General features: G+C 33.7%; 2 protein-coding genes across 3 annotated transcripts; one reads left to right on the top strand and one right to left on the bottom strand.

The window, feature by feature from the left end:
* Window positions 1-9181: 9181 nt before the first annotated feature.
* Window positions 9182-12372, bottom strand: LOC131014409 (BAG family molecular chaperone regulator 7-like). The gene is made up of 3 exons (XM_057942368.1): window positions 11590-12372; window positions 10060-10341; window positions 9182-9592 (listed from the first exon to the last, which is right to left on the bottom strand). Exons 1-3 carry the CDS (start codon window positions 12208-12210, stop codon window positions 9362-9364), a joined length of 1134 nt encoding a protein of 377 aa, XP_057798351.1. The 5' UTR covers window positions 12211-12372; the 3' UTR covers window positions 9182-9361.
* A 2122-nt stretch (window positions 12373-14494) lies between these two features.
* LOC131014408 (ALA-interacting subunit 3-like) lies at window positions 14495-17699 on the top strand. Of its 2 annotated transcripts, XM_057942366.1 has the most exons (8): window positions 14495-14880; window positions 15107-15165; window positions 15254-15328; window positions 15533-15667; window positions 15770-15840; window positions 16087-16387; window positions 16740-17029; window positions 17488-17699. In XM_057942366.1, the coding sequence occupies exons 1-8, from the start codon at window positions 14823-14825 to the stop codon at window positions 17543-17545; spliced, it is 1047 nt and encodes a 348-aa protein (XP_057798349.1). In that variant the 5' UTR covers window positions 14495-14822; the 3' UTR covers window positions 17546-17699. The 2 variants fall into 2 exon arrangements, with proteins under 2 accessions (XP_057798349.1, XP_057798350.1); XM_057942367.1 differs by lacking the exons at window positions 14495-14880; window positions 15107-15165; window positions 15254-15328 and having other exon boundaries at window positions 15533-15671.
* The last annotated feature ends 1953 nt before the right edge of the window (window positions 17700-19652 follow it).

Raw genomic sequence — 19652 nt, 5'->3', positions numbered from 1 at the left:
CCGGCGCCGAAGACTTACCGACGGCGATGTCCACCGACGGACATAAAAAATCCGTCGGTAAATCATTTACCGACGAGCGTTTTCACGACGGGTGAAATCCGTCGGTATCTCCATTTACCGACGGAATTTTGATTCTTACCGACGGAATATTCCGTCGGTGTTCGGCCAGATTCTGGTTGTGTATGGGATACGATACTCTGCTTATTATTTTCGTGCTACAATTACACTGTTTAGTTGCAGTTTTGTCGTTAGTTAAAATAGTGATCATCTACAAAGTGAAAACAATATCGTAGACAGAAGAAGTATTGTTTTAGATTAGGATTTTAGAATTACATAACTACTTTACCATTTTTCCGCCTTTAATTGATTGATCAAAGTATGATTATACAAAATTTAAAATTCAAATTTTGAATTTAATCTCTCTACGTAATTATTACAATAGTGATCACAAACTATCATATTTTTTCTTTTTCATTCCTTGTACTTTTATGCTAATTTTTTTCTCTTCAAAGATTAAAATTTAACGTAACAAAAAAAAAAAGAAAATTATGGAATCAAAATCTCGATGAGTTCAATTAAAGAAGAAACTCTATGTGGTGTTTGAGGTTTTACTTTTACCTACTTGGGTGTAATCAAGTTGGGAAAATTATGCTCCTTTTGTGCTTGATTATAGTATTGTTGTCTTTACAAGTCTTTCGCAACGGAAAAGTAAGCGATGGAGACGTACAAAAGTATAATCAATGGAGAGATATATGTCTAATGCTTGTCCTTGGAGCGAAGAAGATGTTGATATGTTTCAAGAATCAAGCAATTATGCTACAAGATATATTTATTAAAAAAAAAAACTATTGTCGACTGCACCAAATTTGCCTCACTTATAGTGGGACTGAAGGAGTATTATTTACTGATTTATTACATTTTATCTTTAATATTAAAGTTGTGTAGCTACATAAGTATGAAAGATCAATATATGCAACGAGTAAAAAAGGTCGAGGCTCCTTTTTTCTTTTCTCCTAAGGCCCTGACTACTAGCATAACATGTACATTTATCTATATTGTTCATTTAATAACTTTAGTCAAATTCAGACATATCTTATATGCACACATATAATCACAATAAGCATAATCTCAATGGCCGTTATAAAGATCCTTCATACAGGAATTAGGATAGCTCAATGAAGCTCACGGGACCAAATTATGATATTAAGAGGGTTAATGTCCAAGGCTTAAGGTTTTGGGTTCGAGTCTACCGTCATGCGATTTTTAAATTTTTTAATTTTATTTATGTAATTTATCAAAAAAAAATTACTCACTCCGTCCCAATAATAACATCCCCCCCCCCCCAAAAAAAATGGAACACACAAATTAAAAAAATGTAGATAAAGTAATAGAGAGGTAAAATAAATAAGGAAAGAGATAGAGATAGTAGTGAAAAAGTAAGGGAGATAAAGTAAATGAGGAGAAATATACAGAGATTATATATATATATATATATATATATATATATATATATATATATATATATATAGGGAGTGGTTCAATTGAGAAGCTCAAATGTGTTGAGAAGTTGAGAAGCAATGTAATAGATGAACATGTTAGTACATTTTGATGAACATGGTAATTAGACCCTAGATCAATAAATTCTTTGAACATACCAAATATAACTGACGAACATACAAATCTATTTAATTTGTTAAAAAATACGTCACCGACAAGGATCGAACCCCAGATCAAACTCGTGTTCATAAAAACTAATTGGCATGTTCATCTATTAGATTGCTTCTCAACTTCTCAACACATTTGAGCTTCTCAATATAACCTAACCCTATATATATATATATATATATATATACCGGGGAGGGCTACGGTAAAAACACTTCTTAAAATATAAATATAAACGTTTTTAATGTACGAATTTTATGCAACAGGATTACGAATTCATCAAACATGGTTACGAATTGTGAAAAATAATTTTTTGCTACCTTTGGGATTCGAACTCAGGACCACGAATTCATCCAACATGGTTACGAATCAACCGTAGATCTTGATGATCTAAGGGCTGAAAATTGTTTATATTTTATATTTTAAGAAGTGTTTTTATTTTAGCCTTCCCCTATATATACCTATATATATTTTTTTATTATTTGTTTTAATTGAAACATTATAAATAGAATACTCAAAAAGAGAATCTGGAACATTATTATTGAGACGGAGGAGTATGATATTAAGGGTGCGGGCTCATAGTGGAGCTAATTGTTAAAATAGGATCGTAACTTTTATGTTTTTGAAAAAATGACTATATGTTACGAGATTTGAAAATAAGAACTATATATTATGAAATTTAAAAATGAGGACTATAGTTTTCATTTTTCACATTTATACTCTTATTTAACATATCAAAATGAGGACTATAACTTTCATCGTGGTCCAAAATAAGTGTGTAAATGTGAAAAATGAAAATTTTAGTCCTTATTTTAAAATTTCATAATTTATAATCCTTAATTTTAAAAATAATAAAAATTACGATCATATTTTAACAATTAGCTCGCTCATTCGTGACAAGCTTTCCTAACTTCAATTTATATTTTATCAAAATAGTTAATTGGAGTTGATTTTGGGAAGAGCTGTGATGCTATATATAAACTATTTGAAGTTTTATTATGGGCTCAACATGAGACATTAGAGAGTTTGTTGGTATTATTGGATGATGGGGAAAATTGGCGCAGCGCAATTCTGTGCGCACGCTCACTCTCTTCTTTGTTCCTTCGTTTCAAATCGGTATTTACCTAAATTTTTAATTTATCATAAAAAGAAAAAAAGAAATTTACCTAAATTTATGCGCATGTATTGATCTAATGCAAAAGTAAATAAAAAAATCTCATATAATAATAGTGTTTAAGTTTTGCGAAATAATTCGAAAAGGAATATTGCCCAAATTTTACGGAACGAAGAGAGTAAGTACTTTCACTTATACGGGGAGATTTTTGGAGGCTGAATGTGGTAAGGAAAAACTATTCAGGTATTGAAATATACTCAAGGGAAAATGTGCAGATTGACCCCCGAAGTAGTAGCCCCTATAGCGTATAACCCCTCTTACTCACTGTGTGTGCAACTAAACCCCTGAACTCGGAGAAAAGGGTGCAAATTCCCCCCTCTGACCTAACGTCGTTAAGTGTCCGTTAACGTTTGGGTTTAATTGCACCCTCTACTTTAGGGGTGGATCTGCACCTTAATTTTTTTTTTATGATTTCAGCAACCCACCTTCGGCATCAACTTAACCGCCCCCGTACTCATCGATTCTGACTTGCACCTTGTCAGCTCGCACGTGCCCAATCTCTTGGTTGTCGACTGTCCACCGCTTACATGTAGCAACGCCACCAGCTTCTTCACCGCCCCGCACAACAGCATCTCCCCCAACACCTTAACCTTTTAGGCTTATCTTATGATATTAATTGTGTATATATTTATCTATATAATATATTTAAATTTTATTTCTTTATTTTTGAATAATTATTAAAACTCTAGATAATAATTATGATTTTATTTTTGGTTAATTTAATATTTGTAAAATTATTTTAAAAGAGAAAAAAGAATGGATCCGGGTCAGGACTCGAGACCTTGTGAATCTAATGGATCTGGACATGAATCTCGTTTTTTTGGACCTAATGAATTTGGACCGGATGCTGACTTAAGTAAAAAAAATACGGATATGAATTTAGACCAACCAGGATTCGATCCAGGTCCACATCTGGAGTTGGTGATGCTGCTGCATGTCGGCGATAAGCAGTCGACGATCAAGAGATTGAGCGCGTGCGAGCTGACAAAGTGTAAGTTGGAGCCGATGAGTACGGGGGGCGGTTAAGTTGATGCTGGAGGTGGGTTGCTGAAATTATAAAAAAAAATAAAAATTAAGGTGCAGATCCACCCCTAAAGTAGAGGGTGCAATTAAACCCAAACGTTAACGGACACTTAACGACGTTAGGTCAGAGGGGGGAATTTGCACCCTTTTCTCGAAGTTCAGGGTTTTAGTTGCACACACCGTGAATAAGAGGGTTATACGCTATAAGGGCTACTACTTTGGAGGCCAATCTGCACCTTTTCCCTATACTCAAAATTAGAATTTATTAGATAGGTGATGATACAATGTATTACAGCTGCATTTTGGATACATTGTCATTGAATAACTTCTCATTTATGAGTAAGTTGTACAACAAAATTTTATTACATATATATTAAGGCTTGTTGGATAACCCATATATAGTAAACTGTGATATATTTGATTTATATGTATTTTTTAATGTATAAGATATTTTCTTTATCCTGCTTCAAATAATTCAAAAAAATTGAACATGAAAATTAAGAAATGTGTGATAAAAGGTGTAAAGTGATGGTGAAACAACCCAAAAAGTAGTGTTAAATACCCCCCCCTATTTTATAAATTAACAGTCTTAAATAAATAAATTTAAAGACTGCATCATAGGGAACTCGAACTCAAGACATTTGGCCTTAGGCATTAATCCCTTATCACTTGGCCAACACATGCACACAATTTTATTTCTAAATTTGGGTTGAGTTATTTGAAGTGGGACAACTCAAAATAAAAATTGAATAATTTGAAATGGGACGGAGTGAATACATATTTATGGTATAGAAGAACAAAATTTTGATAATTTAATCAACTAATTTATGGTATGAAATTTTAATAGTTTCATCGATTAATTAATTAATAAATAGTATAGTTAAGAATTGTATTACATATCTCAATAGGTGGTGTTATACAAAACCCAAAATATTTGCATAATGCATTATGAGCCTTTGTTTTATAAATAGCCTTTATTTCAAAGATAATATGATATTAAAATATCATAAATATATTACACATCCTAAGTATTCCCAGCAAATCATTCTTAATTATTTCTCAAAACTATCAGTTGTGGTTGCTATGATACTCCAAGTTAAATGGTACTTACATCTCTCTCTCTCTCTCTCCCCCCGTCCCCCCCCCCCCCCCCTCTCCCAATCGCTCCAATTTAAATGCATTTCAAAATTAAAATAAATATTCCTTTTGTTCCATTACAGATGTCTCTTTTTCATAATAGAATATTTCATTTCTTTTTTGCAATATATATTCTCTCTCTATACCTCATATTTAAACAATTTTCATCAACTCACTTTATCTATTTTCTACACATTTATTAATCCTCGTGTCCAAAAGTAATGAGACATTTGTAATGAGACGGATGGATAAAATAAAGAAATAAAAATTGAAAAAATAAAATCAAATTAATACAAATCCTATCCTCCCCTTCCCACTCTCTGTAAATTTCCCTATTCTTTGTTCTTTTCCGTCGTTGACCGACTCTCTCTCCTCTCTTTTTTCTAAAAATATCATCAAGTACAACACACCCGTCATACTGAACCACGTTGGAGCCGAACGCGAGGATTAGAGCCGCAATTTGAGTTAGGCGGTTCGGTAGCAGTGGGGAGGCTCGAAGGGCGGGGCTCGAGGCGGGCGGAAGAGCCCCACTGTGGGTACTCTTATAAATACGTAATACTCTCTCTTCTCATATCACGCTGGACACAGATTTTAATAAAATTGTTAAAAGTTATTGTCAGTAGAATAATAATACAATTTGTAGGATAATGTTAATACAAAAAGGTAGAATTAATGCATATTATTAATTAAAAAATAAAATAAAAGTACACTATATAATTAAATATAAGAGAGGAGATATGATGTGATAATTTAAAAAGTGAAACGAGATTCTTTTTCATTGATAAAAAAAGGGGCAAGTGAGACTCTTTTTTACTGTTAAAGATGGTAAGCAAAAGGGGCAAGTGAGATTATTTTTCTTGGAGGAAGCAATACTCCACATTATAATAATTTGAACAAGTCAAATGAAACTAAAAACAAAGAAGTCAATCAAATAACTCAAAGAAGAAGTAAAATTATGATTCAAAGCAGTTGATGGAAAAACTAATCTTCTCTCTCTAGTACAAGTACATGCATTATTCGATTGGATTTTGATTTTATAGTTTAAGTTGATTTTAGTGTATTTATTGAATTAGAAGCTTCCTACAATATTTAAGGATTGTTTCAAGATTCCGAATTAGTAGTTGAGCATTCAAATCAAGAAGGACAAAACCCTACATCCGAAACAAAGAAAAAGAAAAGGATGGACAAAATCCTAAAACTCATACACGCTGGAAAAGAAGGGGGCGTGCACCGTCAGCCTTAAAAAAACCACAAATTCGTCTGCACCATTTCAATTTTATTATAACTATTAAATTATCACTTAATTGAGTTTAAATTAAAAACTCTCTTTTTAATATAGTATAGATTCGGTCACACCTTACATACCAATAGATAAAGAAAAGTATACATAAGAAAAAACATTTGAATAGTAAAAAATGATGGAAATAAGAAAAGTAGATGATGAGTGTATGACACGTATTTTGGAGGAAAGGTTAATAATAAATGAAGTTTAAAAGAAGAAAATGTTGAGGAGTTGTGAAGAGCAAAAGACGATGAAAACGACCCATGACACGTGGAAGTACAAAATGGGAGGGCTGCTGGCGCGTAAAGACACATACATGTTTTGTCAGTCTGACGTGGCCACGTTGGAAGTGGGCCCCAGGAGATTTGTATGGTCGTTCTCAACGCCAGCTGGGATCTACGTCGGTTGAGTTGGTGGTCGTAACCAACTGCTGCCCCACCTAAATAAATAAATTGTATACGAAAAGCAAAAACAGGGATGTGGATACTACTCCTTACTAGTACCAAATACCAAATACCAAAACGGAAAATTAAAAAAAAAAACACTCTCATCTCGTTTCGTTGAAATTCACTTAGCTCACGTTTGGTTGGGTATTTTTAGAGACTGGAAGAGATTCAATTAATTAAATTCATTACTTGTTGTTTGATTTAAATAATGAGTTAACCATTACCCTTACTTGAAGGTAACCCAATCACCTAGTTCGTTACTCCTCAAAATAGAGGAGAAACAAAAGAAAAAAAATCTCTAACTAATAATTCATTTCCATTGTTTAACCAAATACTCAATAAAAGTAATGATTATTGTTACCATTTCACTCATTTATTTGATTTCATTCCCTTTTCATTCCTCTACTTGAAGCAAACGGGCACTTATTGTATTTTCAGTTTAGATTTATATATTAAGCCAATTAAATAAAGTATTTTTGGTATTGGAAGATGTAATAGCAGCAAAAGTTGAGGGGAGTGACCTAAATTCTCGTTTTGGTTGGTTGGTGTTGTGGCTGGGACTGCTCCAAAATATCACGTCGCAGGTTCATATGATCGTTCCGAAAAAAGGGCCCATTTAGAGTTGGATTAGGCCACACTTCCAAACAAATTGTATTTCCCTGTGATGCACAGTAACATCTATCTCCCTCCCACCAATTTAATTTCCTTTCACTTTTCACATATATTAAAAAAATACATTTAACCTTTTTTTTAAAAAAATTAATTTTATTTTTATATGTTTTATACCCTTATTTATTTAAATATATCACTGAAACAAAATTAAATATATATATATATATAGATATATATTTATATTTTTATATTTTATACCCGGATGTACACCTGGGTGTAAATAACTGGAATGACACTAACACTATTTTGTTTTACAAATGACACTATCATATTATATAAACTAGTACGTATCTGCTCGTGCAATGCACGACCATCATCGAAATTGAACGATAATTTAAATAAATAAATATAAATATTAAACATAATTTGTATATAAGTAAATATAAATACAAATCTCAATAAAAATCAAATTATCCACAACATAATCAATAAAAAAATATGAAGCTAAAAACATTCCAAGTTTCAATTTCTGATAAATATAATTAAATAAATTAAAACATAAATAAATATAAAAATGTTTTAAAAATAAAATAATTCACATGATTACTCAATAAAATATGAATTTGTAAATATTAATTTTCAACTTTGTATTAAGTGTAATAATAATTATAGTTATTAAATAATCAAAAATAATTATTCATTTTAAATTTATTTTTGATTATTTTTATACTATATTAAATTTAAGATGTATATTGAATATTTTTTCATAAATCAAATTTTACGATATTTACAAAATAATTAAAATATTAAAAGTAGTAAAAAAATTGGTTGGAGAAGAGAGAGAAAAAAGAAGAAAGAAATAGTGGGAAAAATTCTTTTCTATATATATATATGTATATAATACAGATTAAATTAACTTAATTGTTATTGAGCTGATATGTAGATAGATGAATATGGGTTTGATTATTATAGTTATGTTTTAGTGGGTCAATAGTGTTGGTTAGTGGGATGCGCGAATGGTGTGGAGTATGTAAATTTAATAAACTTCCGTTAATAATTTGCCGTTAAACTGGTTCTTTATATAATATATAGATAATACTATCTCGTGTATGTGTGTGGACCAGGCGGTAAGAGGTTAATGCATAAGGCCAAAGATCTTGGATTCAAGTCCCCTGTAGCGCATGACACTAGCACTAGAGGCACCGTAAACTGTTGCTGACTCCTATTGTGTTGATTTGTTTTTGAATTAATTTTACAGTTGATGCACGATTGATATCTTTTAATTAAAGAGGATGCTAATCAATTTTACAATTTTAATTTATTGCAAAAATTAGAATTTTTTTCACGATTGATAATAAGTGGAACTCAAATAGTGGGGTGGTCGATTCTGTGTTTGTGTAAACCCAATGCATATATGCTACTTGAGTTGAGATATACAACTCTTGTATAAACCTTGGGTTCTAGTCATGCACGCACATTAAATTACGATTTTATAAAAAAGAAAAGAAAACGTAAAGAATCCTAGAAAGCACAAAAAAACACAGACTAAAGGTTAAGCCTCGTTAAAACCACTTTAAGGAAAACCCCATGAAAAAAACATTAAAGTGGAAAAAGAGTATCCATCTAAAAGGGACAAAAAGAAACCAATCCATGACAATGGGGAGTGGAATTGCTTCGGGAGCTCCGACCTAACCATCGCCCCCAAGCAACCCCGGACACCCGCATGCCAGTTAGTCATGCACGCACAATTATGCATATGAATGAATGTGTTCCTCAAATAAACATGGAATAAACCAACTTGCATAATGAATCACAAGCTTCAACTCCGAAAACTATGAAATGGAAGAATCCGAAAGCAGACAAATAACATAATTAAAATTCAAACCATACAACCATTGGTAGTCAAGAACATTTCTTCCAAAGGGAAATCCAAGGCCTATCAAGCTAGTGTCATTTTGCCTGGATAAAACTAACATACATTCAGCCCAAAACACAACTCTCAACACATCAAAGTGGAGTTACAACTTACAAGCATGCTTCAAAAGCTTCAGAACTAGCAGCCTCTTCATCCAGCATTCGAACAACCTGCGCGACACCTGCAGCAAGCTCCTTGTTGATTGCCCCATCAGGCATATCGAACGTTCTTCTCTTCATGGATGAAGATTTTCCAGAAGGTTGAGGGTCCACAACATCAAGCATTGCTTCCAGCTCATCCACCATAGACTTTTTTGCAGCTCGAACCATTATATCACCACCCTATTTGCGAGGAAGTAATAAACATAGGAACAATAAGCATAGAAATGTCTTAGGTACATGAGGGAACAAATAGAAGCTTCTAGAAGGCAGCCTATTATGTGCTTGGAAGATCATGTAGAACGTAGAGAGCCGCCCTTGTAATGAATGTACATTTACACTTTACACAATTGCATTGAAATCTCAACATGGAAAAACTAGGGGAGGATCTATAAAAGTTGTCTGGAAGAAGCTGTAAACAAAATCACATAAAGGTAACATTTCCTAATTAGTTGAGGGCTGTTTATGCTTATAGCAGGTATTTATGGAGCAAATATCCATCGTATCATATTAAAATGTAACTAGGAATATTATGTGCCCAAGAACCTTCCAATGATATGATGGGTTAGTGGAGAACTGACAAATAAAGCATTACAGTGCAAAATTGTGAGAAGTGGAGAGAAAGAGCAAAATTAGATACTTTCATATACCTCAATAGCGTCAACTGTGAGAAGCAAAACAATGATCTTTTCAGAGAACCTCTGAAGTTCTTCCGCATTGCGCGCTAGACGACGGCGGTAAGAGAAGTTGTTAAACAAAGACCTAATCTCCTTCAACTTTGTCTTGGCAATGGCCAGCTCACGAAGTGCGCGTAGAGACTGCGACCTTTGGATAAGATATGCCCTGAAACTCTTCTGAATAAGAGTTGCTGCCTCTTGGGGAGACAACTCCTTCCTCTTCCCCCTTCTCTTATCCACTGTCTTGGAAAAAGCCTGTCACGGTGAGATGTGACACAGTTAGAATACATAGACAAAAACATATATGCCCAAATAAATGGACTTTTAGACGGCAAAAGTTATCTTCCACAGCGAAAAAATAATTTAAACAAGAATAAGTTTGGAAGTTAGATCCTGTAGTTGGAATATGGTCCCTAGAGATCAGTCCACAAGAGAAAAACTAAAGTCGTTTTACATGGAATTAGCTTTATGCTTTTACACACTACCAGAATTCTGGAGGTGTTTCCACTTTAATCACGAGTAGAATTCAGAATTTTAAGAGCGCAAGATACAAACAATCCTCGTGTCTGTTTTACTAAGTATAGATCTGGATAATGACAAGTATCTATGCCAAATTGCCAATAGTATTAATGTTATACTAACCCTAATTAGATTGTATGTAAGCCACTCAAGGGGTGATAGATTGAACAACTTTGTGATTGCTGGATTATGCAATCCTTTTATATTCAATCCATGGAGTGTTTACTTTGAGTGATAGCTTAGATAGATAAATATAATATAGGATAATCCATAACAATCTTGAGCTTGTCCGATCATGATATTTCTTCAAATACTCTCAATCTTATGTATTACTTGTCAATATAATCTATTACTCAAAGTAAACACCTCATGATGTATTGTAAATTCAAGCTATCACCTTAAAGTAAAGGTCACCTCAAGATTTAGAAGTCAATGTTTTACAATCTTCATTTTGAAGTTTTAGAATCAGAAAGCACATCCTTCGAAAGTACTTAAAGATCACAAATCATATCAAGTAACATGGAAAATGCCTCAAACGCCTAGATGGTGGAATACGTGAGCTTGTGGTAAAAAGTTACAGTTCAAATCCTCACCAATGCCTTGTCATATGAGGACGGCTTCCCGAGTGGTTTATTGGCTAATCTATGGTTTACCTTTCCCAAGTGGTTATGAGCTAATCTATGTGATTTAAATACATACATATATACATAAGATTGGGATCCCGCAATCAACATTTTCTGTATGCATCATAAGAAAGAATATCAACTTCATCTTAGAACCAGATAGATCTCAGTTGACAATAACCACGGATCTGAAATCATTCAAAAGAAACTCCAGCAATCTGATAAAGAAACAACAGCTTGCAATAACCATTCAAATTTAGCACCACAAACCGAATCAATCCACTAAGAAAAGCTGGCAATCACATTATTAATGTAATCAGCCAAATCAACAAATTCATAATACACAAGCAAAGTTACCAACCTGCCTCAGTACAATGCCACCATGATAAGAAGGTTCTTCAACCTCAACGATGCGGGAAACAACTGATTTTTTGCCCTTCTCCTTCACTTTCTCGCACTTCTTCTTCTTCTCTGTCTTCCCCACCACAGATTGACTGTCCCCACTGGACACCTTGAACGTATAGGTCTGCTCAACCGCGCCCTTCTTCTTGATCTCAGCCGTCACCTTGTAACTCCTCGCAAGCCCCTTCTTCTCGGCCGTCCACTTGTACTTCCGGCCATCGTCGGGGCTCTTTATCTCCGCCGTCCACGAGTACTTGCTATCCCTCTCCCTCTCCTCCTCCTTGGCCAACCGGTCGAGGCCGAGCTCCAGAGCGGAGACGCGGTCGCTGAGCGTCTGCAGGTAGGGGTCGGGGAAGCGGGAGGTGCGGTGGATCTGGATCAGATCGGCGACGGCTTCGAAATCGTGGAGCAGGAGTGGAGGAGTGGGAGCAAAGGCGAGGAGGTCGAGCTCCTGTTCGACAATGGGGAACCATTTGTTTAGTCTGAGAGCTCTTGGTGAGTCGAAAATGGAGGTTTGTTTGAGGAAATAGGAGGGAGAGGGTTGGTGTTCGACAATCTCGAATCTCCTTAATCTACTCATGTTGGAGCTTCAACCAATTAAGAAAACAATTTCTTGAAAGTGAGATGTGGGGAAGAGGATGTTGAAGATAGAGAAAGCCAGAATAAGAGGAGAATTGGTTCCTTCAATTCAAGTCGAAAAGAGGAGTGACTGAGTCTGAGTGACTGTGATTGTAAATTGTAGTAATTGGTATTTAGTGGATTTGGTGGAACCAAAATTCCACGTGAGATCCACTTTACCATTTTTTTTTTTTTGGATAGTGAAAATGAGTGTGAATAAATTTGAATTTGAAAGTTTTGACCTTAGAAATTAAAAACATGCACATAACTGTATCAATTTTTATTTTAATATCATTGTACGTTATTTTAAATTTTCTCCCCTTTTCAAAAAAATAAATAAAAAAAATTCTCAAAGAATTATTCAATTTCATGGTGTTTTGGTTAAAATAAGAGCCCGACTATTCAAATAACTTCATACCTAGTGTTTAGCTAATCCTTTGAAACCTATCCTCTCTAATTATAATCGCAAATCAACTTTAATCTGAAGTTGGATACGTTGATTTTGCCCACAAAGTTTATGTGGTAATTCTTTTGACAACGATAAACTCGTGTTTCATAGTGTCTCCACGGTTCAGATTGCTCTTCTTCACTTTATCGAAAAAAATATAAATACTTAGGAGTTAAGAGAGCGAAAATACGAAGAAAAAAAATTACTTTTAATCATTATTTTTTTATTACAAATGATAAGTACCATGTACTCCAATGCAATTTTGATAACTACAATGCAAAAACCACTTGCTCGATGCAAATTGTAGTTCATAATTTATTAATTGGGAGATGGAAGGAATTAAATATGATTCGATATCACATGGCCTCACTTGAAATGGAACTATGGTCTTTGTCTTGTTCAATAAAGTTGCTACACGATCACACTTGTAATCTACAAATCCATAAAAAAAAGGTGAAAAGATTAAACTTTTCCCTTAGTTATGTTTAAATCTGCAGTACTAGTTTGTGTGCAGTGTCATACGATTAGTTTCATTTGGTTTCTTCCTCTTATGTTATTTGGTGTATTGATTCAATGTTAACAGAATAAAAGTCTAATGGAGTATTATAACAAAAACAGTAGTTAATACTTTTGACTTTTTCTTCAATATTCTTTCGGTGCTCCATTCACAGATTACCAAGGACATTATGTTAAAAACTTAAAATAAAGGATGGCAAGACGTGTGCGTTGGTTTACTAATAATGTGCTTAATATTTGAAGTTAATTTTTTTTTATAAGATTTGAATCTATTACTATGATTCTTTTTAGAATATTTTTTTTCTTACGAAAAAATATGACGAGATAAATTCATTAAAACAACCAAGTGACCAACTTTTAAAAATCATTGTATTCTTTCCGTCGTATGCTATTATAACTATTTTCAATTATTCTGTAATAAATTTCGTTTCTTTATTTGATAAAATTATCTTATCCATTTTTGTAGAGTTAATTAAAGGGAAGAAATCAAACTTTAATTAAGTGGAATATTGTGAGTGGTGAAAAGATGAAAAAAAAGGGTAAATAATGAATTTATTTGTGGTGAGATTGTACCCAGAAATAGAAAGAGGAGTTTTTCTGGGGACGGACCGAAGTTTAGGAAGTTATTTGACGGAATGATAATATATATTTTACTTACGTAGGATTACTGCATTTCTAAGTATGGACAAAAAAATAAACACTTGAATTGTTATGATTGGAAGTTGTGTTAATTGAGCCTTTGATTGGCATGCCTCATTTCGGTTTTTCGATTATCGAAATTGTATTATCCTAAAATTATTTGAGACTGAATTGGTTCGAAATTAATTTTGCTATTGGGGTGGCCAAGACTCATAAGTTAATACTGTCTCTACGTGATATTGTCCCTAAATTGACTATCATGCTATATCCACCAAATTGAACAAGATATCGTAAAATTAATCTAATCTAACCATATCTAGTCTTTCAAATCGAACGACCGAGTATGTCATGTTCCAAATACTCCAGACTTGCTAAAAACATTAACTCGCTTCATTATCATCTCTTGATTAACATTGCTCATTGCTTCTCACTAATGTTTAGTTGTTGGGTATCTTTGAATTCATATCAAATGAGTTGCCAACCAAATCGTCTTGCAATGATATGAAAACAAGTCCAAAGTTCAACTCCATTTGCGCAAACAATTCCGACCGCATATAGCATCTAGGTTTTGGCATTATTATTATTTTGAGTTGGAATATTATGTCCATTATTAATAAGTATACGTGAAGTTGATTTTTCAATTAACTAATTGAATTATTTTTCTTTGGCTAAACCACTTCAATTGTTTTCTTTAATTTTATCACTTTAATTTGTTTAAAAACTGCATTTCTTGGCATTCTTGCTCTGCCTACTTCTACGATTAACTTTATTTTTCACAATCACTCAATTTTATTTTGAAACCTTCTTTATCAAATTTTAATGCGCAATCCACGTAATTAGTGAGTTAAAAACGACAAAATTCCTTTCCAAAACCACAAAACATGACAAAGAATTATCCCTTTTTACGATCTGGATTATCTCTGTTTTAACAAAATAATTTCATAAATTGATTCTGCCCAAAAATCTGCACAATGAGCTTTTCAGATGGAGCTTCTAAATCGTCTTCCAAGAGTTCGACGAAGCCCACTTGTACATTTCTTTAATCTCTAGTTTTTTTCACTGCCCAATCTTCGTGTAATTTAATTTTTTAACCTTCTCTTTTATATTGTGTATTATCAGAAGATGTAAAATACTGTAGATTAACAATCTCATAACCTTATAAACAAATTCATACCAGTCTAAATTTTTGTGATTTTGTTCAATAACGTAACATTCTTTCTTTCCTTCATTTGTTGTTCAATTTTTTTCTCTTCAGATTCTAGGTTTACTCAACAAGAACTTCCTGCCTGCAAACCAATCTTAACTCCTGCATTGGTATATATATCTCTGTCTATATATATAAGATTCATTTGTTTTTACATTTAAAAATTGCTTGATTAAATAAATGTTGATTGTGTTTCAGGTTATGACAACTTTCATTGTTATTGGCATAGCTTTCATACCGATTGGCCTTTCCCACTTGTCTGCTTCAGAGAAAGTAATACTACAATACATTGCTAAACTCTTCCTTATTTTATAAAATGTGATCACCATTACAAAAACATAAGCACAAATTAATATTAAAAAATTACACTATTTTATCTTACTCCAATAGATTGCAAGAGCTTTATCTAGTAGCATGGATTCCCATTTCCTTTCTAAAGATATGGATGTGAACAGTTGTAAATTCGAAAACTTGTAGGTTGTTGAACTCGTGGACCAGTACGACGAGGTCTGCATTCCTGCGGATTCTTCGGATCGTGATGCTGCATATAAGAAGAGGATAGGATACATCCAAGATGATAAGACGGACAAAACCTGCGTCAGGACTTTGATTGTTGGTCTACGTTGTTTACTTCGTGATCACAATGCTTTATCCATGGTGTCTTAGTGCCTTGTTCAATCTTTTATGCCTTGAATTTATATTTAATTTGTTCAGGTTCCCAAGAAGATGAAGCAACCTATTTTTGTGTACTATCAGCTTGATCAGTTCTACCAAAACCATCGCCGGTTAGTGAAATGAAATCATTTGTTTAGCTCTCACTACTACTCTAGAAACACTATTTGTTAAAGAGTAGTTTGCACATGTAGTAAAACAGAGGAAGTGCTTTATGTTTCTGTCAAGTTCCTTACAAAAGCAAAGCCAATTTTCAATTTTTCATGTTTTGTTTGCAGATAGTGGCATGTTTTTGAAAGCTATAACTTGAATATGAATGTGAAGACTTTCTTTGACTTAGAATTTATGTTGTGATGCAGTTATGTGAAAAGCCGGAATGATGAACAGTACAGGGATCCCTCGGCTAGTGCCCAAACTAGCAGTTGTGAACCAGAAGCACAACTTAGTGAAAACCAGCCTATTGTCCCTTGTGGCCTCATTGCTTGGAGTTTGTTCAACGATACATATACTCTGTCGAGAAATGACATTGCCCTACCAATTAACAAAAAATATATAGCATGGGAAAGCGACAGAACCCATAAATTTGGAGATAATGTCTATCCTAAGAATTTTCAAAACCGAAGCTTGATTGGCGGTGGAAAGCTTATTGAGAACATTCCTGTAAGCTAGATAGCTCATTTCCTCTACATTTACTCTTTTGTCACCATTTTATGCGTATGATAAGGTTGCAAATGAAACATGTTCATTGATATGGTGAACTCTTATATGATTCCTCTCTACTTTTTTCACTGGTTCGTTACATAGGAAAGAGGAGCATAGCAAAGTTGATAATGACTACTCTGTTGTCCAGTCATTGTTTACCCCATGGAATCAATTTTATTTCGAGTATTTACTTGTTAATGAAGGAGCTAAGCTCGAAACTCTGAATCTATAAGCATATGTAGTCGTGAAACTTTATAGCTCTGTTTCGTATCTTTATATAATGCTGATACATATTTTGTTGTGCAAACAGCTGAACCAGCAGGAGGACCTTCTTGTTTGGATGAGAACTGCAGCATTACCCAATTTCAGAAAATTATACGGCAGAATAGAAACTGACCTTGAAGTTAATGAAGTTATAAAAGTAGTGATACAGAACAATTACAATACTTACAGTTTCAATGGCAAAAAGAAGTTGGTGATTTCTACCACAACCTGGATTGGTGGCAAGAATGATTTCCTGGGCATGGTTTATATCATTGTTGGTGGAGTTTGTCTGCTCATTGCCTTAGTTTTTATAATTGTCTATCTCATCAAACCAAGGTAATCTTTTAACTGAATTCATATTCTTCCTTATATTATGTTCTGAGTTACATACATATATACAGCATGCATGCTTTATACATATACTTGAGGAGATATATATATATAGCAAGGAATTATTGGATTGTTTGTATTTCTCTAGACTTGCTAATAATTGTAAGTTTTTCCATTGAATCACTTTTAACTATAATTCTCAAGTAAGTTGTATAATGTTTTGAATAACTAGTTTTTGAGGCTTCCATCGAAGGTTCTAACATCAGGGATGAGGCACGTTCGTCTTTCAATTTATGTTCTTTGTCTCACCAAGATAACACTCTTCTAGCTGCATTACAACCATAGGTTCCCAATTTCTTTGAAATATTGTATGACATAATTAAGATAATTTTGTTTCATCAATCTTGTTATTGTGGTTTTTGTTGCATTTTTATATCTAAAACGAGGCTAAAATGATTTTGCAGGCCTCTAGGCGATCCATCCTACCTATCCTGGAATAAAAATCCGGCTTCCGTGCAATAGTTTTTCTTTACGTATGCGATTGTATGATGATGAAAATTCTGTAAGTTAACATAGTCTTTTGTAGCGATGGCTATATTTGCAACATAATATCATTTGTAACAATATAGTCTGGGAAGCTTCTTCATCATATTTGAAATTGAGTTTTTACAGATTATTTTTTCTTCTGAGTTTTAATATCTTTGACAATGTGAAATTGCAGCTTAATTTATCTGTTTAACGTGCTCGCCTATTTCCCACTGTATGCAGAATCTTATAGCTCATGCGTGTATTATTTTGATCAGGCTCAGTTTCATTGGGTGGAATGTTAAGTGATGATGAATTCTGTTCTAGTTATTTTCATTTTTCCTACAACAGTCTCAAATATTTCGGCTCTGCAATTTTGGAATAATAATAATAATAATAATACAAAAAATGGAACTAAGCTTCCTGGCTTGAAGAGTGAGTTAAAATTAGAGTAGAATGGGATTTAAAGAATGTGAACAAGCAAAATATATATAGCTCAAAGAATAAAAGATGGTCAAATCAAGTAACTTCTTTTTTTAATTGTCTCTAATTTTGATTGCGCTGTATTATACACATGCCCAATCAAAAATTAATCTGCATCGGGTCCGGGGGAAGGGGTGGGCGGTGTGGCAATGGGGCTAGGGAGCCTGGATGCGAACCGCCTTCCGCACCCCATGGTGGATGCTCTAAAGTATCTTGAAGTACAAAGCTAGCCATTAATATTGCAACTGTTGATCACATACACGCTCTTTATTATTTCCAGTCCAAAATAGGAGTAGTTTTATTTCAAAATTTTCAACTATTTTTAATGTTGAAAGTAATATTGGAAATAAAGAACTAACTATAATTTCCATTGCATTATTTAAATTTATGTTTGCTTGTTTTTTTTTTTTTTTTTTCCATTTCTACCTTCTTCTTCTTTTTTGAAAATCCAAATTTTCCCTATTTTCATGTACAATATAAAGATAAACCAAAGCATTCTTTGATAGAAGAAAAATTGATACAAATCTGTTTTCTTTTAGGTAATTAATACAAATCTATTTTAGAGTGGGGAGGAGCGTATATGATATATTCATAATATATAGCCAATTATCAATATTAAAAGTTTATTTGCACTAAATTAAAACCAGCATTTCAATGTGTTTTATTTTGTTCTTTTTCTGGAAACATTAGGGTTCCATTAATGGACCTTCAATAAAATCGTGGATGCTACATTTTGCTTATTTCGACTTATATATTATTGTCCAAATTCTGAATTCTGCGAAGATATTATGCAAATGAAAATGTATTACAGACGTGCTTGTATTTGTATTGGATACAAGAATTAAGATTAAAACAAAAGATAATAAATGAAAATGGGTAGTTTTCCCTTAACTAAGTGGGAGGAATAAGAAAAGGTTGAGGACCTAGAATGAGATAATCAGCAGAAAACAATTTGAAGAACATGCAAACAGCCCCAACAATCACTCCACCACCAAACGCACCACAGTACTTCCAATTTCTTCCCGCCACCTTTTTATCTTCCTTCTCCGACGACTTCTGGCCGGAGAAATTTTGAAGAGGAAGAAGCACCCGCGGAGTGCAATCAGAGCATATCGACGGCGCGTCGTCTTCATCGTCGTCGTCGTTCCTGAACTGCATCTGCAAGTACATGCAGCGGGAGAAGGCGGCCTTGAGGCGCTCGATTCTGTCGTCTATATCGCGGAGTTGGTCTGAGTTTTGCGGGTGCTGGGAGCCGCCCTCCGCCGCCCGGAGTTTGTCGAGGAATCTGAACCGCTCTTTAATGTCATCGTGCTCCGCCGCCATTTGGTCGGGTGGGAGGCGGAATACGACGTCGAGTTCCGATTCCAGTTCCTGCAGTTTCTTCTCCAACATTACGAACATTTTTTTCTGCGATTATTTTCTCAGTTTTTTGAATTGCAGTTTTGTGTCACGGTGTTTTTATGGTGAACTGCTATGCTGTAGCGGTTACCTCCTGGCGGTTGCGGTCTGTGTCCCAATTTTGCAATCGGTTAGCTTCGATCAATCCAATATATATATTTATTATTTATCGATACAATATATATATAATTAACCACAAAAAATAAAAAATAATGTTCAAGGA

Source organism: Salvia miltiorrhiza, chromosome 3, assembly GCF_028751815.1.
Source record: "Salvia miltiorrhiza cultivar Shanhuang (shh) chromosome 3, IMPLAD_Smil_shh, whole genome shotgun sequence".
Taxonomy (NCBI): domain Eukaryota; kingdom Viridiplantae; phylum Streptophyta; class Magnoliopsida; order Lamiales; family Lamiaceae; genus Salvia; species Salvia miltiorrhiza.
Note: the sequence above shows the minus strand (reverse complement) of the source record. Positions and strands in the feature narration are given on the sequence as shown.

Coding starts and splice junctions, on each gene's coding strand:
- LOC131014409 (XM_057942368.1), bottom strand. CDS start 12,210: ATGAGTAGATTAAGGAGATTCGAGATTGTCGAACACCAACCCTCTCCC. Junction 10,342..11,589: donor GTGGCATTGTACTGAGGCAG/GTTGGTAACTTT, acceptor TCACCGTGACAG/GCTTTTTCCAAGACAGTGGA. Junction 9,593..10,059: donor TCACAGTTGACGCTATTGAG/GTATATGAAAGT, acceptor CCTCGCAAATAG/GGTGGTGATATAATGGTTCG.
- LOC131014408 (XM_057942366.1), top strand. CDS start 14,823: ATGAGCTTTTCAGATGGAGCTTCTAAATCGTCTTCCAAGAGTTCGACG. Junction 15,668..15,769: donor CCTGCGTCAGGACTTTGATT/GTTGGTCTACGT, acceptor TAATTTGTTCAG/GTTCCCAAGAAGATGAAGCA. Junction 17,030..17,487: donor GTCTATCTCATCAAACCAAG/GTAATCTTTTAA, acceptor ATGATTTTGCAG/GCCTCTAGGCGATCCATCCT.